Source organism: Drosophila subpulchrella, unplaced genomic scaffold (genome assembly GCF_014743375.2).
Source record: "Drosophila subpulchrella strain 33 F10 #4 breed RU33 unplaced genomic scaffold, RU_Dsub_v1.1 Primary Assembly Seq354, whole genome shotgun sequence".
NCBI classification, from domain to species: Eukaryota; Metazoa; Arthropoda; class Insecta; order Diptera; family Drosophilidae; genus Drosophila; species Drosophila subpulchrella.
This window is the reverse complement of record NW_023665577.1, coordinates 3,116,170-3,139,474: the sequence shown is the minus strand read 5'-3', so window position 1 is coordinate 3,139,474 and position 23,305 is coordinate 3,116,170. Positions and strand designations below refer to the sequence as shown.

The 23,305-nt window shown below is 42.3% G+C and overlaps 6 protein-coding genes across 11 annotated transcripts in view; 3 read left to right on the top strand and 3 right to left on the bottom strand.

Annotated features, from left to right (window-relative positions):
* LOC119561051 (suppressor of lurcher protein 1) overlaps positions 1-20,375 on the bottom strand; it is a 52,064-nt gene extending 31,689 nt beyond the window's left edge. The window contains exons 1-4 of the mRNA XM_037874883.1: positions 20,234-20,375; positions 19,532-19,700; positions 16,420-16,643; positions 15,278-15,859 (exon numbers count right to left, since the gene is read on the bottom strand). Of these exons, the coding sequence (XP_037730811.1) occupies positions 15,278-15,859; positions 16,420-16,643; positions 19,532-19,700; positions 20,234-20,357 (1,099 nt within the window). The 5' untranslated portion in view covers positions 20,358-20,375. The remainder of the gene's footprint in view (positions 1-15,277; positions 15,860-16,419; positions 16,644-19,531; positions 19,701-20,233) is intronic.
* On the top strand, positions 3,275-7,551 carry LOC119561052 (probable cytochrome P450 9f2). 2 transcript variants are annotated; one of them, XM_037874884.1, is made up of 5 exons: positions 3,297-3,553; positions 3,623-4,133; positions 6,682-7,043; positions 7,114-7,309; positions 7,355-7,551. In XM_037874884.1, exons 1-5 carry the CDS (start codon positions 3,434-3,436, stop codon positions 7,534-7,536), a joined length of 1,371 nt encoding a protein of 456 aa, XP_037730812.1. In that variant the 5' UTR covers positions 3,297-3,433; the 3' UTR covers positions 7,537-7,551. The 2 variants fall into 2 exon arrangements, with proteins under 2 accessions (XP_037730813.1, XP_037730812.1); XM_037874885.1 differs by lacking the exons at positions 6,682-7,043; positions 7,114-7,309; positions 7,355-7,551 and adding an exon at positions 4,189-4,413 and having other exon boundaries at positions 3,275-3,553.
* Positions 8,202-11,319, top strand: LOC119561048 (fatty acyl-CoA reductase wat-like). Its single transcript, XM_037874879.1, has 5 exons — positions 8,202-8,334; positions 8,401-8,513; positions 8,583-9,093; positions 10,304-11,012; positions 11,071-11,319. Exons 1-5 carry the CDS (start codon positions 8,259-8,261, stop codon positions 11,159-11,161), a joined length of 1,500 nt encoding a protein of 499 aa, XP_037730807.1. The 5' UTR covers positions 8,202-8,258; the 3' UTR covers positions 11,162-11,319.
* On the top strand, positions 11,426-14,466 carry LOC119561047 (fatty acyl-CoA reductase wat). Of its 2 annotated transcripts, none has more exons than XM_037874877.1 (5): positions 11,426-12,251; positions 12,420-12,532; positions 12,718-13,228; positions 13,282-13,990; positions 14,266-14,466. In XM_037874877.1, exons 1-5 carry the CDS (start codon positions 12,167-12,169, stop codon positions 14,363-14,365), a joined length of 1,518 nt encoding a protein of 505 aa, XP_037730805.1. In that variant the 5' UTR covers positions 11,426-12,166; the 3' UTR covers positions 14,366-14,466. The 2 variants fall into 2 exon arrangements, with proteins under 2 accessions (XP_037730805.1, XP_037730806.1); XM_037874878.1 differs by having other exon boundaries at positions 11,429-11,956.
* Positions 16,870-19,090, bottom strand: LOC119561056 (calmodulin). Of its 3 annotated transcripts, none has more exons than XM_037874889.1 (5): positions 18,920-19,090; positions 18,370-18,479; positions 18,086-18,307; positions 17,773-18,029; positions 16,870-17,711 (listed from the first exon to the last, which is right to left on the bottom strand). In XM_037874889.1, exons 2-5 carry the CDS (start codon positions 18,409-18,411, stop codon positions 17,540-17,542), a joined length of 693 nt encoding a protein of 230 aa, XP_037730817.1. In that variant the 5' UTR covers positions 18,412-18,479; positions 18,920-19,090; the 3' UTR covers positions 16,870-17,539. The 3 variants fall into 3 exon arrangements, with proteins under 3 accessions (XP_037730817.1, XP_037730818.1, XP_037730819.1); XM_037874890.1 differs by having other exon boundaries at positions 18,370-18,468; XM_037874891.1 differs by having other exon boundaries at positions 18,370-18,468; positions 18,980-19,072.
* A 764-nt stretch (positions 20,376-21,139) lies between the features above and the next one.
* On the bottom strand, positions 21,140-23,305 carry LOC119560573 (glutathione S-transferase D7). 2 transcript variants are annotated; one of them, XM_037874093.1, is made up of 4 exons: positions 23,234-23,305; positions 22,276-22,488; positions 22,076-22,217; positions 21,140-21,562 (listed from the first exon to the last, which is right to left on the bottom strand). In XM_037874093.1, exons 2-4 carry the CDS (start codon positions 22,476-22,478, stop codon positions 21,236-21,238), a joined length of 672 nt encoding a protein of 223 aa, XP_037730021.1. In that variant the 5' UTR covers positions 22,479-22,488; positions 23,234-23,305; the 3' UTR covers positions 21,140-21,235. The 2 variants fall into 2 exon arrangements, with proteins under 2 accessions (XP_037730021.1, XP_037730020.1); XM_037874092.1 differs by lacking the exon at positions 23,234-23,305 and having other exon boundaries at positions 22,276-22,541.

Below are 23,305 nucleotides of genomic sequence, written 5' to 3'. Positions count from 1 at the left end.
GAAACAAACTTGCGCTGCGCAGGAATCTCAGGAATCTGCATGCCTAATCCCAGTATTGTAGCTCTTATAGTTTCTGAGATCTCAGCGTTCATACGGACAGACGGACAGACGGACATGGCTAGATCGACTCAGCTATTGATCCTGATCAAGAATATATATACTTTATGGGGTCGGGAACGCTTCCTTCTGCCTGTTACATACTTTCCGACGAATCTAGTATACCCTTTTACTCTACGAGTAACGGGTATAAAAACTCTTGAGCGAAGTATCAAGTAGGTTAGGTTAGGTTAGGTAGGAGTGGTTGGAGACTAAATATTAGTTCCCTCACTTAGGCCACAATGGGCCCCTTGTGATACCACATGATCTCTGAAAGATCCGTTTCCCTAGCTCATGGGTTTTCTGCCTTCTCGAAGTATTCTGTTCTTCTTAAGAAGCATAGTAATTATACCCGTTACTCGTAGAGTAAAAGGGTATACTAGATTCGTCGGAAAGTATGTAACAGGCAGAAGGAAGCGTTTCCGACCCCATAAAGTATATATATTCTTGATCAGGATCACTAGCCGAGTCGATCTAGCCATGTCCGTCTGTCCGTCTGTCCGTCTGTCCGTCTGTCCGGATGAACGCTGAGATCTCGGAAACTATGAGAGCTAGGCTATTGAGATTTGGCGAGCAGATTCCTGAGCTTCTTACGCAGCGCAAGTTTGTTTCAGTAGAGTGCCACGCCCACTCTAACGCCCACAAACCGCCCAAAACTGTGGCTCCTACAGTTTTGATGTTAGATAGAAAATTTTAACTGAAATGTATTAGTCTTGTCCATACCTATCGATTGACCCAAAAAAAATATTTCTACGCCCACTCTAACGCCCACAAACCTCCCAAGAAAAAAAGCTATGACGTCAGAGCCAGACAGTGCGAAGTGTTTTTACGCGTGTATGTGTGTGTATGTAAATAGTTGCCGGCCGAACTTAGCGGCAAAGAGAAATGCACTGCCGGCGCTCAGAGAGAGCAAAGTGCGCGGCTAACTTATTCTATTGAATAATGAATTTGTCACGGCTACCCTAACGCACACAACGCTTAAATCTGTCTTCCGCCGGTAGGTGGCGCATTTAAATCTCGCTTTGCTGCTTGTAATCTCCATTTCCCTTTGGTCGCTTAAGCTGAGTAACGGGTATCTGATAGTCGAGGTACTCGACTATAGCGTTCTCCCTTGTTTTTGAATGCTTACGTCCTGAATGGCCGCAAGGTTCGGAAGTGTGTAGCTACCTAGGGTTTGAAAGCGCTTTAGGTTATGCGCTGGGCAGAAGCATAGGAGGTGTTCGATGCTCTCCTCTTCGTCTATCTCCTTGCAGCTGCGGCAGAAGTCGTGGTTACTTAAACCCAGCCTTATCGCATGAGTCCCTATAAGACAGTGGCCCGTGAGGGCATTTAGGAGAGTGGAGATGTCCTCCCTACTACATTGTAGGAGAGTTTTTGTTCTTTTCGTGTTATAGTTTGGCCATGTGAGTCTAGAATTGTGGCATGTTGAGATTGAGTTCCAACGGTTGTTGGAAAGAGTATACAATCTCTGCCTGAGATGGAGCTTGCAGGTAGCCATGGGCATCCCTACCGTGTCCTTATCACGAAGGATATCGGCGGTTGTCCCCTGTCTTGCCAGCTCGTCTGCTATGCAGTTGCCCTCAATGTTGCGGTGCCCAGGCACCCTGATGAGGTTGATTCTCAGATGAGTGGCCATCTCGTTAAGAGATTTGCGGCATTCAGAGATTGTTTTTGAGCTCGTTGTGTAGGAGTCGAGGGCCCTGAGGGCAGCTTGACTATCCGAGAATATGAAGATATCACTGTCCTTATGTACAGACGTGTTCAGGTGGGTAGTGGCTTCCTGAATTGCCATCACAACCGCTTGGAAAACACTACAGTGGTCTGGTAGGCGGAATGAGACTTTTATGTCTAATTCGGGGGAGAAGACTCCCCCACCTGTTTGGGAGTTAAACTTGGAGCCGTCCGTGTATATGTTGACGGCGTTTACGAATTGATGTGGGAGGTTGTCCCAGTCTGAGCGGGTGGGTATATGAATTTTGTATCTTCTTTCGAAGTTGACTATGGGTGGGACGTAGTCTGTATAACGTGGTAGGGGTGAATGTTTTGATAGGATAATGGAGTGACCCGTGGAGCCCGTTGTCCATGCCGCTGCTTCACGGAGCCTCAGCGCTGTTGCAGATGCCCAGCTTTTGGCAAGTTGGTCCAGGGGTTGGAGATCGAGAATTGTGTTTAGAGCCTCAGTGGCGGTAGTGCGCAGCGCCCCACTGATGCAGAGCTCTGCGCTCCTTTGGATCTTGTGAAGGATCCGGAGGTTGCAGTTCTTATTCGTATCAAGTATAATTGGTAAATTTGTAATTTGCCTTGATTTAATTTTTGTATAAATTGAAGCTTTTAAGTTTCATACAGAATATAGTAACTATAAAAATTTTTTTTTGGATCAATCGATAGGTATTGACGAGATCAATACATTTCAGCTAAAATTTTTCATCTAGCATAACAATTGTGGGCGCTACAGGTTTGGGCGGTTTGTGGGCGTTATAATGGGCGTGGCAAACATTTTTTTAGGTCAATCGGTAGGTATTGATGAGAACAATATATTTCAGTTAAGATTTTTATTCTAGCATCAAAACTGTAGGAGCCACAGTTTTGGACTGTTTGCGGGCGTTAGAGTGGGCATGGCATATTTGCGTAACAAACTTGCGCTGCGCACAAGGCTACGGAATCTAAATCTGAGATCCCAATTCTCTATCCTTGATAGTTTTCGAGATGTCCACGTTCATATTTACGATTTTTTGAAGTTTGTGGGCGGTTTGTGGTCGTAAAAGTGGGCGTGGCAAACTTTTTTTTTATCAATCGATAGGTATTGATGAGAATAGTGATCCTGATCAAGAATATATATACTTTATGGGGTCGGAAACGCTTCCTTCTGCCTGTTACATACTTTCCGACGAATCTAGTATACCCTTTTACTCTACGAGTAACGGGTATAAATATAAGAATTATCTTTTTTGTATCGTATATATTGCTATAAAACTTGTATACCTATATTGGTTTATTTTAGTTTTCAAGGTTCTTTATAATTACTATTTCAAATTTATTCGCAAACTTAATGAAAAATTGCAACATTCTTGTCGCGTTGCTTCTCGTGGCAAAGTTACATCATTTGTAGGCAAGAAAAATAGTATAAATAATTGTAAATAAAAAAGAACTTGGCATTGGATTGAGAGATCCCACAGAGTGAATATAGTTTTCGCAGCACAATATGTCCAGTGAAATTTTTAGTTTTTATAAGGACAAGACGGTTTTTTTAACAGGAGGCACAGGATAGCTGGGAAAAGGTGCGCAGTGAACTAAAAATAAACTAGGAAAGAATATTATTTCGGTTCTGGCCGGTAAAATGTCAGCGATCATAGAAAAGCTGTTGCGGTCGACAGATGTGAAACGTATACATATCCTGGTGAGACCCAAGCGCGGTGAAAATGTGATAGGACGGTTTGAGGCATGGAAGAAAGACCAGGTGGGTGCAAGTGAAGGCAGCACCTAGTTATGTGTGATGGATATTCCTGGTCAAATCTCCTCCTTGCAGGTCTTTGAAGTTCTGCTCAAGGACAAGCCGCACGCACTGGAGCAAGTGACTCCAATTTGTGGGGACTGCTGTGCTCCGGACATGGCCATCAGCGAGGCGGACCGAAGGATATTGATAACGGAAGTGCAGGTGGTTATGCATGGAGCCGCTTCGGTTAGATTCATAAAGCCACTGCAGCAGGCGTTGAACATCAACACGAGGGCGGTTCGCCTTATGGTTCAGCTGGCCAAGGAAATGCGGCGCCTCGAGGCCTTCGTCCACGTCTCGACGGCATTCTCCAACTGTGTGGTATACCAAATCCAAGAGCGTTTCTACCCGGAGAACCTCACCTGTCCCGTTGATAAGGTCCTCGACCTGAGTGATTCCCTCGGTGGGGAGATGGTAGAGAAGATTGCACCGGCCTTACTCGGAAAATTTCCAAACACATACACCTATACCAAGGCCCTGGGGGAACAGGTGATTCAGGAGGAGGCCAAGGACCTGCCAGCCGGCATTTTCCGACCAGCCATTAGTAAGTAAATACTTCCCACCTTCTCCCACAAAATATAAACTTTTACTAATTGTAGTTGTATTGTTGTACCACACTCGCATGCATCGTGTTTATAAGAAATTTACATCCATGTTTTGATGTTATTACCCAGATAAGACTTTCAGTTTAGTGAAAAGTATAGTCCGTTACAAATTGAGATTCAAATGCATCATATTTAAAGGATTTGGTACCCATTTAACCATAACATCGCTTGTCCGTATCGGGATCAGGCTGTACTTGTTTAAGGATCTCCCAACACCAGAATCCTTTGCTAAGGGCAAGAGAATTTTATGTAGGTAAGTGGATGCTAATGATGTTTAGATAGATTTGTATGGTCTTCTTTGGTTCTCACAGGTTTTACGGATTGGATACAATTCTTTAATTTCTTATCATTGCAGCCGGTGCCTTTGCTTGGTTCTTATTTAACCTAGCATTCAATTAAATTTGCTAGAATAGAGTTTAATACGAAACATGGTACAAGGCAAATGTGATTTATTTTCCACTATAAGAAATAAGTTACTTCTTGATGGATCTCGAAGTTGTAAATATATTTCGTGTACAAATAAAAATATATTTTTATACCCGTTACTCGTAGAGTAAAAGGGTATACTAGATTCGTCGGAAAGTATGTAACAGGCAGAAGGAAGCGTTTCCGACCCCATAAAGTATATATATTCTTGATCAGGATCACTAGCCGAGTCGATCTAGCCATGTCCGTCTGTCCGTCTGTCCGTCTGTCCGTCTGTCCGGATGAACGCTGAGATCTCGGAAACTATGAGAGCTAGGCTATTGAGATTTGGCGAGCAGATTCCTGAGCTTCTTACGCAGCGCAAGTTTGTTTCAGTAGAGTGCCACGCCCACTCTAACGCCCACAAACCGCCCAAAACTGTGGCTCCTACAGTTTTGATGTTAGATAGAAAATTTTAACTGAAGTGTATTAGTCTTGTCCATACCTATCGATTGACCCAAAAAAAATTTTTCTACGCCCACTCTAACGCCCACAAACCTCCCAAGAAAAAAAGCTATGACGTCAGAGCCAGACAGTGCGAAGTGTTTTTACGCGTGTATGTGTGTGTATGTAAATAGTTGCCGGCCGAACTTAGCGGCAAAGAGAAAAGCACTGCCGGCGCTCAGAGAGAGCAAAGTGCGCGGCTAACTTATTCTATTGAACAATGAATTTGTCACGCCTACCCTAACGCACACAACGCTTAAATCTGTCTTCCGCCGGTAGGTGGCGCATTTAAATCTCGCTTTGCTGCTTGCATATCTCCATTTCCCTTTGGTCGCTTAAGCTGAGTAACGGGTATCTGATAGTCGAGGTACTCGACTATAGCGTTCTCCCTTGTTATGTATCAGATCCCCTCTGTATCAAAAACGAAACATTTTGTTATTGTGCGCCGATGTATTGGTAAGGTTCATAAATATAAGTTTGCTGTTTAAAGTTTACGAGATATATAAGGTATTCAAATGCGTCACTATAATCGGGGCGTATAGCTACTATATAATTAGGAAAAAGCAAATACAATACAAACGCGTCTGCATTTTGATTTTTTATACCCGTTACTCGTAGAGTAAAATGGTATACTAGATTCGTCGGAAAGTATGTAACAGGCAGAAGGAAGCGTTTCCGACCCCATAAAGTATATATATTCTTGATCAGGATAACTAGCCGAGTCGATCTAGCCATGTCCGTCTGTCCGTCTGTCCGTCTGTCCGTATGATCGCTGAGATCTCGGAAACTATAAGAGCTACTGGGATACTGGGATTAGGCATGCAGATTCCTGAGACTCCTGCGCAGCGCAAGTTTGTTTCAACAGAGTGCCACGCCCACTCTAACGCCCACAAACCGCCCAAAACTGTGGCTCCCACAGTTTTGATGCTAGAATAAAAATTTAAACTGAAATGTATTGTTCTCATCAATACCTATCGATTGACCAAAAAAAAAGTTTACCAAGCCCACTTTAACGCCCACAAACTTCAAAAAATCGTATATATGAACGCGTATATCTCGGAAAATATCAACGATAGAGAAATGGGATTTCACATTTAGATTTAGATGCCACGCCCACTCTAACGCCCACAAACCGCCCAGGCCTGTGGCGCCCACAATTTTCATGCTAGATCAAAAATTTTAACTGAAATGTATTGGTCTCGTCAATACCTATCGATTGATCCAAAAAAAACTTTGCCACGCCCACTCTAACGCCCTCATCGCTTAAATCTGTCTACCGCCGGTAGGTGGCGCATTTCAATCTCGCTTTGCTGCTTGCATATCTCCATTTTCCTTTGGTCCCTTTAGCTGAGTAATGGGTATCTGATAGTAGAGGTACTCGACTATAGCGTTCTTCCTTGTTTTAATTTACTTTCATAGTCAAATACAAACAGAGATAACCATAACCATACATAATTGGTCATAAATGAAAAATTATATGAATAGGAAATAACAATTTATACCTATCCATAAAACACCAAATTGTCTTAACGTTCTTTAATCTTTTCAATGCACTCATAATACTTTTTATCCACCCAGATATTATAAAACAGGTAGCCATTAAGGACTTTGATCACTTTATCAATCATCGCAACACGTTCGCCACCAGCAGCGACGATGATCCGCATGACATGAGCAACCTTTTTGGTAGCTCCTTGTTCTCAATGCGGGATGCCCGGTGGAAGGACATGCGGAGCACTCAGAGTCCAGTCTTTACAGGCAGCAAAATGCGTCAAATGTTCCAGCTGATGAACCAGATGGCCAAGAAGGCCGTGTCCTGCCTTAAACAGGATGAGTCATCTGTCCAGGAAACGGAACTGGACATTATGGACTACTGCACACGATTCACCAATGATGTAATCGCCTCCACAGCCTTCGGGCTGCAGGTGAATTCGATTAAGGTTCGAGAGAACCACCTTCTATCAGATGGGCAAAAAGTTGACTAAATTTACCTTCCTGCAAAACATTAAGTTCATGTTGTTCTGCCAGAAAGTAGAGATTAAGAAAGAGGATGTCCTCTGGCTGCCCACGTGTGGTTTCCATCGTGATCCTAAGTACTTTGAGAACCCCAAGAAGTTTGATCCGGGACGTTTCAGTGAGGAAAACAAGGATACAATTCAACCTAACACATACTTTCCCTTCGGTTTGGGTCCACGAAACTGCATTGGTAAGATGGCTTACTTCTAACCCTACTAAAATGTTTTTCTTATAGCTTCCCGTTTCGCTCTTCTTGAAGCTAAGGCCGTCATCTATTATCTTCTGAAGGAATTTCGTTTTGCCCCAGCCAAGAAATCCTGCATTCCAATGGAGCTGACCAGTTCAGGGTTTCAGTTGTCGTCCAAAAATGGATTTTGGATCAAACTGATTCAGAGAAACTATTCTTCTACAAATTGAATAATCAATTTTGTTTTGTTTATAATCATGTTTGTTTTAAAGAAATTGACATTAATATTTAAGTTTTAATCAAGTATAATTGTCATCTGCCTTGTTTTAACTTTTGTTTAATTTGAATTTTCAAGTTTCATAAAGAATATAGTTACTTCACTCTCAGTATTAAATATTAAAATAAAAGTAAAGGCATATAATATAAACATTTTTAGAACATGTTTAATGTTGATTAAAAGGTTTATCAGAGGCAATGTCAGGTAACTACATAAGTTATCAAATTATAAATAAAATAATTTAACAAGACAGAAACCAAATATATGAATTACTTTTTTAAATCGTATATATTTATTAAAAGTAAAGGCATATTAAAATTACATTTTTAGAACACATATAATGTTTATTAAAATGTTTATTAGAGGCAATGTCAAGCAACTACATAATTAACCAAATTAATCAAGACCGATACCACATAAATCTTAAATCGTATATTGCTATAAGACTTTTTTACCTAAATCGGTTTATTTCAGTTTTCAAGGTTCTTTGTAATTACTGTTTCAAATTTATTCGCAAACGTAATGAAATATTCCTACTTTCTTGTCGCGTTGATTCTCGTGGCAAAGTTACATAATTTGTAGGTAAGGGAAATAGTATAAATAAATGTAAATAAAGAAGAACTTGGCATTTGATTGAGGGAACCCACCAAGTGAATATAGTTTACGAATCACAAAATGTCCAGTGAAATTTTACGTTTTTATAAGGACAAGACGGTTTTTTTAACAGGAGGCACAGGATTGTTGGGAAAAGGTGCGCAGTGAATTAAAAATAAACTAAGAAAGAATATCATTTCGGTTCTGGCCGGTAAAATTTCAGTGATCATAGAAAAGCTGTTGCGGTCGACAGATGTGAAACGTATATATATCCTGGTGAGACCCAAGCGGGGTGAAAATGTGATAGGACGGTTTGAGGCATGGAAGAAAGACCAGGTGGGTGCAAGTGAAGGCAGCACCTAGTTATGTGTGATGGCTATTCCTGGTCAAATCTCCTCTCTGCAGGTCTTTGAAGTTCTGCTCAAGAACAAGCCGCACGCACTGGAGCATGTGACACCAATTTCTGGGGACTGCTGTGCTCCGGACATGGCCATCAGCGAGGCGGACCGAAGGATATTGACAACGGAAGTGCAGGTGGTTATGCATGGAGCCGCTTCGGTTAGATTCATAGAGCCACTGCAGCAGGCGTTGAACATCAACACGAGGGCGGTTCGCCTTATGGTTCAGCTGGCCAAGGAAATGCAGCGCCTCGAGGCCTTCGTCCACGTCTCGACGGCATTCTCCAACTGTGTGGTAAACCAAATCCAAGAGCGTTTCTACCCGGAGAACCTCACCTGCCCCGTTGATAAGGTCCTCGACCTGAGTGATTCCCTCGGTGGGGAGATGGTAGAGAAGATTGCACCGGCCTTACTCGGAAAATTTCCAAACACATACACCTATACCAAGGCCCTGGGGGAACAGGTGATTCAGGAGGAGGCCAAGGACCTGCCAGTCGGCATTTTCCGACCAGCCATCAGTAAGTACACATTTTTTGCCTATTCCCAAAAAATATAAATATTTACTTATTGTAATTCAAATTGTCATTCATTACGAATTAACATTACCACTTTAGCAAGCATCATATTTATAAGTAATTGACATCCATGTTTTGAAATTATTTCCCAGATAAGCTTATGTAAGCCTATCTGGACTTTAAGTTGTATGAACCTAAATTAAACAAGGAAGAACGCTATAGTCGAGTACCTCGACTATCAGATACCCGTTACTCAGCTAAAGGGACCAAAGGTAAATGGAGATATGCAAGCAGCAAAGCGAGATTTAAATGCGCCACCTACCGGCGGAAGACAGATTTAAGCATTGTGGGCGTTAGGGTAGGCGTGGCAAATTTTTTTTTGGATCAATCGATAGGTATTGACGAGACCAATACATTTCAGTTAAAATTTTTTATCTAGCATAAAAATTTTGAGCGCCACAGGCTTGGGCGGTAGAGTGGGCGTGGCATATTCGCATAACAAACCTGCGCTGCGTACAAAGCTACGGAATCTAAATCTGAAATCCCAATACTCTATCTTTGATAGTTTCCGAGATATCCGCCTTCATATTTACGATTTTTTGAAGTTTGTGGGCGGTTTGTGGGCGTCCAAGTGGGCGTGGCAAACTTTTTTTTGGGTCAATCGATAGGTATTGCTAAGAACAATTCATTTCAGTTTAAATTTTTACTCTAGCATCAAAACTGTAGAAGCCACAGTTTTGGGCGGTTTGTGGGCGTTAGAGTGGGCGTGGCACTCTACTGAAACAAACTTGCGCTGCGTAAGAAGCTCAGGAATCTGCTCGCCAAATCTCAATAGCCTAGCTCTCATAGTTTCCAAGATCTCAGCGTTCATCCGGACAGACAGACGGACAGACGGACAGACGGACAGACGGACAGACGGACAGACGGACAGACGGACAGACGGACATGGCTAGATCGACTCGGCTAGTGATCCTGATCAAGAATATATATACTTTATGGGGTCGGAAACGCTTCCTTCTGCCTGTTACATACTTTCCGACGAATCTAGTATACCCTTTTACTCTACGAGTAACGGGTATAAAAAGTATAACCTTTGTAACCGGTTGAGGTTGAGATTGGTTTGCTTGATTAGGAACGTCGTTGATATGTATTTATAAGTCTTTCGATTCCATTCTCTTTCATATTTCTCAAATAATCCCTTCTGGACTTTCAGTAACATCCACTTTTAAGGAGCCTGTGCGTGGTTGGATTGATGGCTTACAAGGACTGATTGCGCTAGTCTATGGCACTGCTTACGGGATCATCCACTTAGTACTTGTTAATCTTAAAGTTAATGTTCCCTTAGTTCCTGCTGACTATTGTGTCAACGTGGCCATCGCCACAGCTGTCCAGATAGCCAAGATCTCCAAGCAGAACAAAAAGTGTGCAATTCCTATTTACGCCTTTTCAAGCTGCCAATCGAATACATTGACTTATGGAGACCTATCGGAAAAATGTTTCCAAAATGGGCTGCATATGCCGGTTGAAAAGATGATTTGGTACCCATTTAACCATAATATCGCTTGTCCGTATATTTATGACATCGGCGCCTTCTTCTATCACTTTCTGCCCGGATTTCTGATAGACATCGCGTTGCGACTGAAAGGTCTAAAGCCGATGATGGTAGAAAGATATCGAAGGATCGACGAAGGAATGAAAAGCTTGTTTCCCTTTACAAGCAGAAACTTTCTCATAGAAACAAATAATACCGACCAGCTGTGGCAGTCAATGTCGCCGGAGGAAAAGAAAATGTTTCATTTTGATATGTCGACAATAGACTGGAACGAGTATTTCACGAGCGTCATTCTCGGGATCAGGCTGTACTTGTTTAAGGATCCCCCGACACCAGAATCCTTTGCCAAGGGCAAGAAAATTTTATCTAGGTAAGTGGAAGCTAATGATATTTAGATAGATTTTTATGGTCTACTTTGGTTTTCACAGGTTTTACGTATTGGATACAATTCTTAAATTTGTTATCATTCTTGTTGCCGGTGCCCTTGCTTGGTTCTTATTTAACCTAGCATTCAATTAAATTTGCTAGAATAGAGTTTAATTCGAAACATGGTACAAGGCAAATGTGATTTTTTTTCCACTATAAGAAATAAGTTACTTCCTGATAGATCTCGAAGTTGTAAATATATTTCGTGTACAAATAAAAATATATTTTTATGTATCAGATCCCCTCTGCATCAAAAACATAAAATTTTTTTTATTGTGCGCCGATGTATTGGTAAGATTCATTAATATACAAGCGTGTTTCGAAAAAATGTACAAAGTTTGCTGTTTAAAGTTTACGAGATATATAAGGTATTCCAATGCGTCACTATAATCGGGGCGTATTATATAATTAGAAAAAAGCAAATACAATACAAACGCGTCTGCATTTCGATTTTCCATATAAATTAGGCAGTCACAAGCCACTCATTATCTGGACATTCACTGTCCAAACACTCACCACATGGGTGCGCACCCTCGACTTTAATTACCCATAGGTATATATTCCATTCCGTCTGCTCAACTCAACTACCAACTACCGGGTTTCACTCTCTTCAGCTTAGGTGCACTTTACCTCCGACTTCAAGGCGAAGGCGAAGGGGCCAACGCGACAGCGATTTTCAATTAGCCAAATGGAGGGATCACAGGGCGCCACGCCACTTGACACATGTGCGGATCCGATCTTCTGGTCCACAAAAAGTGACAGAACCTCCGGTTCTAATTTCGTTGTAAGATGGGCAAGTCTAATTGTTTACTCCGCAGGTCAGCTGGAATTATCATACTTTAATGGGCCATGTTTAAATGGACGGGGGCTCTTCTCCAGATTTGGCGGGTAAGTAAAAGTTTACGACGCGATATTTACGACCCCCGTCTGCCTAGGTGAGACAATTGGTTTTTGCGATCAGCGTTCGGGTATAAATACCGGTGAAAAGCACTGAGCACCTCTCATTCAAGCATCAGTCGTGTCTGAATCGTATGTGGGATAACTGATTACGGATCTCCTGTTTATTTTCGCGATAAGGGTCCATATATAAACCTATATATGGCCAAAATGGCAACGGAAATGCAAAGATTTTACAAGGACAAAGTGGTATTTTTAACAGGAGGCAGCGGATTCCTGGGAAAAGGTATTCCTAGTTCTATTATTCAAAATTATTAAGAAGTATTCCATATTTATAAAAAAAAATATTTCATTTTGTGGTTTAGCAAGTTTTCTGAGTTATGGATAAATGTGACACCCAAAAGAATCAATTCGCTCAAGATTCAGATAAAGATCTGATTTTTTATCTTTTTAGTGACCATTGAGAAGCTGCTCCGCACCACGGAGGTAAAGCGAATCTATGTGCTGCTCCGCTCCAAACGTGGCCAGGAAATGAAGGAACGATGCGAGGCCTGGGAAATGGACCCGGTAAAAAAACCTTATTATAAAAAAAGAAACAAAATTGCTAAGACAAACAAATTGCGAAAAAAATGGGTTTATTTTTGGGTTTCTAAAAAATTCAGACCCATTTATACACTATAATCCCTATATTGTGGTTCTTGATAAACATTTTTCCATTACCAATTAATAATATAAAAGCTCTACCATTCCAGGTCTTTGATAATCTTATGAAAGTGGATCCCGAGGTATTGAACCGAGTGGTGCCTTTAGGCGGCGACTGCCAGGAGCCGGATCTTGGCCTGAGCACCTCTGATCGCCAGGTGTTGGTGGATGAGGTGCAGATCGTTCTCCACATTGCAGCCACTGTGCGTTTTATGGAGCCCCTGCACATCGCCCTGGCGGTGAACACAAGGGCCACCCGACTGATGATTCAGCTGGCCAAGGAGATGCCCCACCTGGAGGCCTTTGTCCATGTGTCCACCGCGTACTCCAACTGTGTGATAGAGAACGTTAGTGAGCGCTTCTATCCGGAGCACCTGACCTGCCCCGTCCAAAGGGTCCTGGACCTGCAGGAGAGTCTTAGTCCGGAGCTGTTGGATAGCATGGCACCCGCACTAATGGGCAGGTATCCCAATACCTATACCTATACCAAGGCTCTGGCGGAGCAGATGCTGCAGCAGGAATCGGGGGATCTGCCCATCTGCATCTTTCGTCCTGGCGTTAGTAGGTTAATGCCATTGGCAACAAAAGGTACCTTCTAATCTCGTATTCCCCAGTAATTGCCAGCTATAAGGAGCCCATGGCCGGCTGGATCGACAACACCAACGGACCCATTGCAGTTCTGTACGGGGCAGCCTTCGGAGTACTCCGCATCACAAGGCTCAATGTGAAGGCCCAGGCTGGCATTGTGCCGGTGGATTACTGCGTTAATCTGGTGCTGACCTGTGCCTGGAACACGGCCCGGGAAAGTGTCATCAAGCTGCCACCGGAGCCGCCCATCTACAACTTGACGCCCACCGACGACAACCTGATCACCTGGGGCGGATTCAGGGACAAGGCGTCGCGGCTGCGTTGCAACTATCCGCTGACCAAGATGATGTGGATGCCCTTCCTGCACTGCACCACCACCCCTTGGTTGTTCCGGTTTCTGGTCTGGTTCTACCACCTGCTGCCCGGCTATGCCATCGACTTGGTGCTACGTCTACGGGGTCGCAAGCCGCGGATGATCAAGCTGTACGACAAGATACACAAGAATATCGACATCCTGGCACCCTTTGTGGACACCACCTGGCACTTTGATAGCTCCAACACCCTCAAGCTGTGGCGCAGCATGTCTGCCGGGGATCAAAAGCTCTACGATTTCGACTTGGGCAGTATTGACTGGGACGATTACTTCCTACAGGCCTTGTCCGGGATTCGCATTTACCTCGCCAAGGAGGAACCGGGACAGGAGACCCTGGAGAGGGCCAAAAAAATCTTGAGAAGGTGAGTTCACAATATTAAGAAAACGAAAAGAATCATTTTATGACCAAGAAGATTAATGTTAATACCCTGAGAAAATTAAAAAGATTTTTGATTTTCTAAAAAATGTTAATTATCACATCTTCATAACCTATACTTCTCATAAGAAATAACTGAATAGCTAACGATTTATTTGCTGTGCCTAAAAATATTATCGGGTAAATGTTGTAAGAAACGTTACGATATAATTAAAAGGGTATGGAGTTATCTTCCTAAACATCTCTGTTTATCCTTCACAGGTTCAAATTTCTCCATCGGCTCCTACAGTTCACTCTTTGTAGCGGTGCTGCCGCCATCTTGTGGTCCATATTAATGCGAATATTTGGACTTTTTATATAAAGCATCAATCAACACACACTGGCACACACGCAAAGGAAGTATATTAGCTGGCCTTAGTTTAATTAATTTAGCTTTAATAAATGTTTTGGCTAATGTGTAAAGTCCTAAACTCACTGGTAGACGAAGGGGAACAGGATGCCGTCGATTGGTATATAAAGAGACACCAGAGACCGAGTTTAATGAAAACCGATGCGAAGCACGCCATTTGAACGGGACAACAGTTGGCAGTAGACTGAACCAGGCAGAGGCCCAAAGCACTCAGGCCCAGGCCCTGTGAATTGGCCACATCCGTTTCCGCCTCGGAATCCGGACCAAGGCAGACGGAAGCTGTCGAACGTCGCGGGCGTGGGTAGACTAGTTTTGCGCCATTTTCCATCGATTAACTTAATTCGATTGGGTCTTGGCTCTACAGAGGGGGTAAGATTAGGAGCACTCAAAGAAATAGTGATAATTTATAGATATAGAAGTGTAATGATTAAAATATAAAACATTTTTGATTTTAAGTTGCTATATATGTATGGTCAAAATGCTTTTTCAAAAAATTGATTCTATTTTTTACTTCTATTTCGTGTGTTTTTAATACTAGAGGAATGTTCATTCATTTAGTATATATACTTTATTTGAAAGATAACATCTTTAATTTATAGAAAAAATCGCCTTTTACTCCAAATGTAGTTGATGGTAATATTCAAGGACCGCTACCAATAGATCTTTGATTTAGGGATATATACAATGTATTGATAAATATTTTCTCTTTAATAGTTTGTGATGTTAAAAAGAAAACATTTCCTCTGGAAATATTGGGGACACTAATCAAATCAAATTAATAAAGTTATCTTTCCAAATCTTAGTTTTTTTCACTGCGGGGGCCAATCGCTTAATCTTAGGCTAAATTATGGGGCGCCAACTCACCAAATGAGCGTCCGGGCTTCGACAGTTCCACGTCCGTCGGCAGACTGTTGGCCTTGGGCGGGAGGGCCTGCTCCTGCTGGAGCTTCTCCTGCTTCACCGCCACACTGGCTGCCTCCAGGACCGCCGGAGGTGGGGGCGAGGGCTCCGGCACTCCCGGCTCATTCGGCACGAACTTGTACTTTCCCCGGAATCCCTTGGCCGTGCGATTGGAACTGGCGTTGAACTCGAGCAGCAGATCTGGCCCACTACTGACCATCCGACGGGTGGGTCTGCTCGAGCAGAGCACATCGATGACCGAGCTCATGAAGGCGGACTCGGCGTCGAACAGAGTCAGTGCATCCAACTGGCAGCCACCGCTGGCCACCGGCGGCAGTTCCAGCTCCTCGAACAGGATCTCCACGTGGGTGCCCGGACGACCGATGAACTTGTAGGCGCACTTGATGTGCGCCGGATAGTGGGCGGGAAACTGGGGCGAGTGGAAGTAACCCTGGCCCAGATTGCCCTCCTCGCCGGACAAACTGGCGAAGAAGTAGAAGTCGCAGAAGCTATGCGGCACCAAGCGACCATCCGTCCGGAAGTTATCTAAGGAAAGTTAAACAAAGCAGTTGATATCTCTAAATAATGATTACAGTTAGCCAAGTCTTTATAAGACAGTTCAACGACGATAAGATTCCATGTACTACTCCCTCCATAGCTCAGGAAATTTCCAAAAAATGATTTCACATTTCCAAATTAGAACATATGGTCTAAATTAGATATATTCGTGAAAATTAGTCAAGCAAATATTTTCTATAAGACAAGATCCTTTTGGTGCCTATATAAAATTCCTATTCAGTTTATAACCTCTACATCATTATAATTAACCAATTACGTTTAGAAAATCAAAGTCATTTGGTATTTAAAATTTAAAAAAAATTATCTTGATGTAATAGTAACATTCTTGGTTAATTTCCAAGGACCGAAAATAATCAATATATGTGATTCATATTTTTACTGACCTACTACGATTTTGGTGGATTTTATTATCCAATATGTCTAATTTTGGACAAGTGTAATTAGGGTTTTGTTGTTATTATATAATAGTAGCTTCTTAAAAATATAAATAAATTAATAATATATTTTTATCATCGAAGTGAACTCACCTCGCTTCAGAAATCGATAGCTGGCGGCGAGGGTCAAGTTCCAGTGGGTCAGGTCCGTGGGCGGCTGCTGGAACCGGAGGCGCAGACCCAGCCATCGGCCAGCGCTATAAATAGGCGTGGCACTGCGGTTCCGGCTGTGCTGGCAAAAGGTGTCCGCCGCCAGGGTCGCGTTCTCGATGACGGGCTCCCGCAAATAGGGAAAGACGTCCATGCTGTCCAAGCAGCTGTCACAAAATTGCATTCGATGGGAAAAACAGAAAATAAAATTAAAAAACCGAACAGTGAGAGGGATTCCGCTGGCCGCTTGCATTGGCCAGAGCAGATGCGTAATGATGTCTAAAATTTATTGGCCGATACTTTTGGGGCTGGCTCGTTGGCCAGCCAGCCGCCTCCCTATAAATATACCCTCGCCACCAGCAAATGGCCATTAAGAAATTATTTTCAACGCTCTGCTGGTTCTTCACGATTTATTTTGACAAAAAGTCGAACAAAAGTTGGCGTTAAGGCTAATACAATACGATACATCGGCACACCTGCCCTAGGACTTCAAGTAATTTTCAACAAAACAAATTAAAGATTTTAACCAGTTAAATTGTGTGTTAATAAAAAAGGGACCTAAGAAAAACACTAATTTAAAATAAATAAATACTAATAAATAAAGAAAATGTGCAAAACTGGGCAATTTCTTAAAAAAAATATATATGTTTATGTTATTAATCTGATATCTGTAATGTTTATTATAATAACAATATATCGATGAAATCACAAACTGTTTTAAAAGGTGTTGGGAAGGAATTTAGTAATTGTTGATATTCTAAGCAATATGTGCGTAGTTTAATAATAAAATAATCCAATCGAATCCCTAAGACCTTATAAACTCTTGCTTAAGTTTCGACTAACTGACTGTATTTTTTTTAATCGTTTATGGCAATATATAGCGTATCTGTTAGCATCTTTGTTTCGATACAATTTGTCAATTTTTTTAAAGTTTTTAGCTGAGGCTCCTTTTTTGTCTTGATTTTTTTATTTTTTATTCATCCTTTTCTGAAAATTATTTTTTTGAAAGTTTTAGAAAAACACGTTTGAATTCTTTAATATTATATGTGAATCTCCACTTTAGTTATTCCCCTTTTCGCTTGCGCATTCCACTGAGCATGCGACAAAAGGCCGGATAGTCAATCATGGGCGGCTCCTCCAGGGACTTCGGCTTGGCCATCGGGGCATGGCTAAGAGCCTCCTTGGCCTCGTTGAGGGTCATTTTGTCGCCATAGTTGGTCAGCTCCTCATAGATTCTGGGGAGTGTTTTAAGAAGAGTCTTAATTGTGCCAGCCTTTCTGAGTCCGTAACACCCACTTGCGTTCGTCGATCTTGCCCGTGCCATGGTCATCCCATTTGCTCCAGGCCTCCAACAGCACATCCTCGGGATCCAGCTCCTGGGTGCGACGACTCATTAGCCGGACAAAGGCCTCGTAGTCCAGTGGTTCCTTGGCCTCCTGCATCATCTGTTCCAGCAGCTGCTCGTTGGGCTCATTTCCCAGGGCCGTGTAGGTGAACCGTAGATCCTCCTTCGAGATCAGCCCGTCGCAGTCCGTGTCGAAGAGTGAGAAGACCTTGGGACAAGCCACGGAAAATGAACCTCTGCCCACCTCAACACTTCCAAACTTACTTCCTTCAGCTCCGCTAACTTAGCAATGTCCAGTTCATGGGGTGCCACATTGTCATCGGCACTCATCTCCTCGGGCAGCGTGTAGTGGCCACTGGACTCCGGCAGTTTCAGCGTGGGATTGAAGATCTCGTTGATCACGGCCATGGCCTCCGAGTCCGGCAGGAGGGAAGGCGGTTGCGGAGTGTGTGACTGCTTGCGGGCGGAACTGGCGCGACGTCGGCGCTGGATAAAATGGGATTACTGTCATAACTGGACAGTTTCACGCCGGTTCTGGTTTCACTCACTCGCTCCAGATCCTCTAGGGAAACTGTTGGATCCATCGACATTTTGAACGATTTGTTACACAACACACTTTTGGATTATTCACTTATTTATTTAGAAGCCTGTTTAAAAACTTTTATATATCATTAAGAATAAGTTTCCAAATCGTTCTGTTAGTCACTCAACTCAGAGAAAATACAAAATTCGGCAGATTTGATTTTAACAGAAATATTTCATTCATTGTAATTTTATATTTCTAACAAGTTTTGACGAAAATAATTATGATGCTGTTTAAAAATTAATATCCCGTGTGGTTTCGAAAGTATATAACTAATGCAAAATGTTGTTGATATTTTGCAGGGTCCGAAAATAATAATTATTTCTTAAAGTCCTTTAACAATAAAAGTGAATGAAAATACTTAAAATTTATTTAAAAGCACAGAAAATTTATTTTAATCCACTGTCTTTTTTCACGCGGTAAACTTTTATCTTTTAACTTTATTTCATATATTTTCTCTGAGTTTGAAAAACCTCTTCACAATCTATTTAAGCGCGTTTTTGAAAGCGTTTTACCGGCGGATCAACTATGGTATTAGGCGGTAACTATGGTATTAAACACATTCAACCACCGACCAGGACTCTCGAATTCCGCGCGACTTCCCAGCGATTCGGAGGCGTTTTCCCAGCGACTGATGCACCTTAAATATTACTCATACGTTCGGCGGAGCACTCGGTCCAAGATCCACTGAAATGGCTTGGCTAGTGCTCTCCAATTTTATTGACAAATCGATTCCGAAATATTGTGTGCCGCATTTTCATGGCGCAAATGTGGATGCATACAATTTTGCATAAATTGACACAAATTTTCGGGATTTTTGATATAAATAACCAGGCGTGCCGGCGGCCACGGCTCTACCAAAAGCCAAAACGGACCGCCCACATGGCCTTCGCAAGGTATTTTAATTACATTGCCGATTCGGCGGGGATTTGGCTTCTACTGCAGCTTCTGCCTCAGCCCCAGCCATTTCACATTTGGCCAGGGCATTTCCTCGACGGACGCCAGTCTTATCCATCGATTTTGATGGCTGTCGCTGGCAGCTGTCCGCCGATTCGAGATCCAATCGGTCCTCGCCCAATCCCCCACTGAATCGATCCCGAAATTTTGCCGGAAGTATGGTCACTCACCCGGGGCGCAGCTGCAACTGCTCGAGCTGAAAGGCCACCAGCTCGTCGTCCATTCCGCCGATGAAGACCATCAGGCAGTTGTTCTTGGCGCCCAACGCCTGGCTGCCATTAATGGCCAACCTGCCCCACTGGGTGGCATTCCGCTCGGTGAAGTGAAGGCAGGAGCAATCTGTAGGGGATATAAATCAGAGGTACATACAATGTGATTTTTGCTTAAAAAAATAATAAGACGTAAAAGAATACGTGAAAAGTAAAATTTGTGAAGAAATGTATTAGATATATATTCTGCAAATTAACAAAATTGTAAAATGGCAATGGAAAGTACAGTAAAGAAAAATACTTAATGAAGTATTTGAAATTAAGAATATATAATTTTCTTATAATTTAATAAAGCCATTTAAAATATAAAAGAAATTGACAAATGGGAATATAAAGTTCAAATTATTTAGAGATGATTACTTTATGCTGAGCTACAAAATAGTTCATTATTGCTTTATACGTTAATGTAAATAACGATACATTTTTTGATGATGATAATAGTGTCTAGTTCAAACTTTCCTTATGAATCTAAAAATTGTATATTGTTATATTATAGAACATTTTTTTATGCTCTAATTCAAAATATTAAAGTAATATTTTTATAATTTTAATATTTATATTTATATATATATTTATAATGATGATGTTTAAATGTCAACCTACCAAGCCATAGGTGCAACTGCTTGCTGTTGGCCACTTGATGCTGCTGCTGCTGCTGACCATTTCCGGTGGCCACCGCCAGAGCCACGGCTAATCCCAATCCCAGAACCCAAGTTGCGGCCGCCATTGTCAGCGGCCAAAGTGAGACTGTGCTGACGGATTCGGATTCCATTATCCTGCCGTCTAGCTGCGGGCTTACGATGTCCGGTATAAAAATAGCCCGCTCCTCTCATAGCACTGTGCTTCTCTGCCCTGCTGGGCTGTCGGGCCATTAAATTTGAGTTGAGGTTTTACAGGTGCCGCCATCAGCATCCGCTAGTTTGCCGCCCCACCTCACTCCCACTCCCTCTTCCACCCTCCCCTTTGATTTGACCACCAAACACACGGTAATACTGTACATTTGCCTGGAGCCATTCGGCACAGCATCCTTTGGATACTGTTTTTGGGTGGCGGTATTTTTAAAATGTGTGTCATGTCGTCTTTTTGTGAGCGAGTGGGCGCCAGTTAACAACAGCTTATCTCCGCCCCCCTTGAACCAGTCAATTCATCTAGATTGTCACACTTCGGAGACTGAAACTCAATTAAGTTAACTGCCAATTCAGATGAAAATTACATTTGACATATCGTTTCGTCCCAGTTGAAGGATACTTATTAGTTGTGTCAAAACGAAAAAGGGAGGAAGGCCGAAAAATATAGATTTGGTTCGAACCAACAAAATTGGTAACTGGTTTCCCAAAAAAACCCTTAAGATCTTGTTGTGTTGAAAGCCAGTTTAAAAGTTTGTAAATAAAGTAATATTTATTGTATTAAAGTAAATAATTTAACATATTACTTCTGAATAAAACTGTTAAAATCATTTTATTACCATTACTTTTTAACTTTAGAAATTATTCATAGAGCCGGAGTATCAATTTTACAGAACAACACATTTATTAAATACAACACTTACACAGCTGATAGATTATAAATACATTTTACTACTGGTTAACTCTTCTCAAGACATTCCTATGCGCCTGCAGATTGGTTCATCTTGGCCTTAAACATGTCGGCCAGTAAATTGGCCTTGCTGGCATTCAACTCCTCGTAGTCAAACGGTGCCATGTGCTCTTTGCAGCGATCGAGCCACTGGCGGATATGTTTATAGGGTCGCAGTTCGAACTCGAAGGCCTCCAACTGGGAAACGGTCACCAAAAGCGTTAGATCAGCGATGGTAAAGTGCTCGGCGGCGGCAAACTGTCTGCCCTCCAAGATCCTGTTGAACCAGCCCACAGCCTCCGCCAGTTTGGCCCGCTTTCCCTCGTCCAAGGGGGCTCCAATAAACATTGTGGGGAACTGGAAACAAAAAAGATATAGTGAGAAGAAAGTTTTATAAAATAGGTAATAAAAGGTTTATAAAAGGTTATAAAATAGCATTATTCTTGTTCATTCCCTAATATCTTAAACTTTGTATATAAACTAAATATAAGCTTATATTGCTGTCTAATAATATAATTTACTTTCTAATTTATTGAAAACAATTGTAAATTAATCAATAAATTAAGCAATATAATAAAACTATACAAAGATGGGATTTGAATCTAAAGGGATATAAATATTTTAGCCCTTTAAATTGATTTAAATCAGCGGTTGGCAGCTTCCCATTAAACGGACTTTGCTCGTTTTCTGCCGCAACACAAACAGTGTAGAACAGCGGTCGACACACACACGAATAAAAGTTACAATATCTTTGTATTGCGTGCCGACCTACGATTTAAAATACTTGTTAGCAACTAGACGATACCCACTGCCTTAAAGAACCATTATGTCTTAGTAAGCCCAATTTTTTTAAGGCCACAGTGCACTCACATAGTATTCAGTGAGTCGCATATAGAGGGTGCCCAGATCGAAGTGGAGACGTTGGTCCACCAAGGCCCTCACCCTTATGTCCGTGGGGTATAGTTCGTCACTCTTTCCGTAGGCTGCCACGAGGTACGACAGAATGGCCCGACTGCAAGGTAGGAATATCAGATTTGGGTCAGGATGGGCTAATTAACTGACTGACTCACCTCTCCCACAACACCAGTCCCTCGTCGTTCATGGTCGGCACACAGTGCTGCGGGTTCATGGCCACGAAGTCCGGCTTCAGCTGCTCCCCCTCCAGGATGTTGACGATCTTCAGCTCGAAGTCCAGGTCGAGCATCTTGGCCAGGAGCAGGATGCTGCGGCAGGGCGGACTGGGCGGCAGGTAGTACAGCACGGGGGGCGACATCTTGCCACCTCTGAGGAGCAGGCAATAAACGAATTCGGTTACAATACGCTTCGTGTCGCTCATTGGCCGGAACTAGAATGCCAAGTTGGCCAACATCAAACGGGCACTTTGGCACACGCAGGCCCAAAAAACTTGCTGGTCAACTCGAAATAATCAATTCATCGATTTTATTCGTCTACATATAGTTAATTATTGACAATTGTTCTTTGCGATAGTCTCAAGACTTTGCAAAACTTGGGTTGACAAAGTTAAATATGGCTTTTAAATTCCTTAGGTTATTTCCATTGAGCTCACAATAAGTAACTAAATTATTTTGCAATATTTAGTAAAAGAGTTTATTACTTGTGGGTCTCAAGTTAGGACTTAAATGGTTTTAAAAATAAATAATATTCTGGAGGTTTTCAATTCGAAAGTGTTTTGTTTGAAAACACGACAGCCTAAAAGTATGCAACGACTTCTTTAAAATTCATGTAAAATTCTATAGATCGTGTAAAATTTATGTTATACTAAGCCAGTATATTTTTGTTTTATCTAAAATAAACAGACATATTTATTAGCTTTGGGTAAACCACACAGGGAATGCGAGCCCTCGAAACACTTTCCCTGGGGCATTCCTATCTCGAAATGGTAATCGCTGTGCGGTGGCCCGCACTTAATTGCACTCACTTATTTATTCATTATGGAATATGCACATAAGGCGTTGGACTAGACCGGATCGAACCAGACCAGACCGTAACTACTACTCCTACTCACACAATTCTGTGCACCAGCTTGTGCTGCACCACGGCCACCGAGTCGATGTCTATGCAGTTCCCCAGTATGCCGTC

Bases quoted from the DNA above. Each gene is read 5' to 3' on its own strand.
- LOC119561052 (XM_037874884.1), top strand. From the start codon at position 3,434: ATGTCAGCGATCATAGAAAAGCTGTTGCGGTCGACAGATGTGAAACGT. The intron at 4,134-6,681 runs GTAAGTAAATAC...TTATCCACCCAG, and splicing joins CATTTTCCGACCAGCCATTA to ATATTATAAAACAGGTAGCC. The intron at 7,310-7,354 runs GTAAGATGGCTT...TTTTTCTTATAG, and splicing joins GGGTCCACGAAACTGCATTG to CTTCCCGTTTCGCTCTTCTT.
- LOC119561048 (XM_037874879.1), top strand. From the start codon at position 8,259: ATGTCCAGTGAAATTTTACGTTTTTATAAGGACAAGACGGTTTTTTTA. The intron at 8,514-8,582 runs GTGGGTGCAAGT...TCCTCTCTGCAG, and splicing joins AGGCATGGAAGAAAGACCAG to GTCTTTGAAGTTCTGCTCAA. The intron at 11,013-11,070 runs GTAAGTGGAAGC...TGGTTTTCACAG, and splicing joins GGCAAGAAAATTTTATCTAG to GTTTTACGTATTGGATACAA.
- LOC119561047 (XM_037874877.1), top strand. From the start codon at position 12,167: ATGGCCAAAATGGCAACGGAAATGCAAAGATTTTACAAGGACAAAGTG. The intron at 12,252-12,419 runs GTATTCCTAGTT...TTATCTTTTTAG, and splicing joins CAGCGGATTCCTGGGAAAAG to TGACCATTGAGAAGCTGCTC. The intron at 12,533-12,717 runs GTAAAAAAACCT...CTACCATTCCAG, and splicing joins AGGCCTGGGAAATGGACCCG to GTCTTTGATAATCTTATGAA.
- LOC119561056 (XM_037874889.1), bottom strand. From the start codon at position 18,411: ATGTCGATGGATCCAACAGTTTCCCTAGAGGATCTGGAGCGA. The intron at 18,308-18,369 runs GTGAGTGAAACC...CATTTTATCCAG, and splicing joins CCCTAGAGGATCTGGAGCGA to CGCCGACGTCGCGCCAGTTC. The intron at 18,030-18,085 runs GTAAGTTTGGAA...GCTTGTCCCAAG, and splicing joins AGTTAGCGGAGCTGAAGGAA to GTCTTCTCACTCTTCGACAC.
- LOC119560573 (XM_037874092.1), bottom strand. From the start codon at position 22,541: ATGAGCGACACGAAGCGTATTGTAACCGAATTCGTTTATTGCCTGCTC. The intron at 22,218-22,275 runs GTGAGTCAGTCA...CCTACCTTGCAG, and splicing joins GGACTGGTGTTGTGGGAGAG to TCGGGCCATTCTGTCGTACC. The intron at 21,563-22,075 runs GTGAGTGCACTG...TTTTGTTTCCAG, and splicing joins TGCGACTCACTGAATACTAT to TTCCCCACAATGTTTATTGG.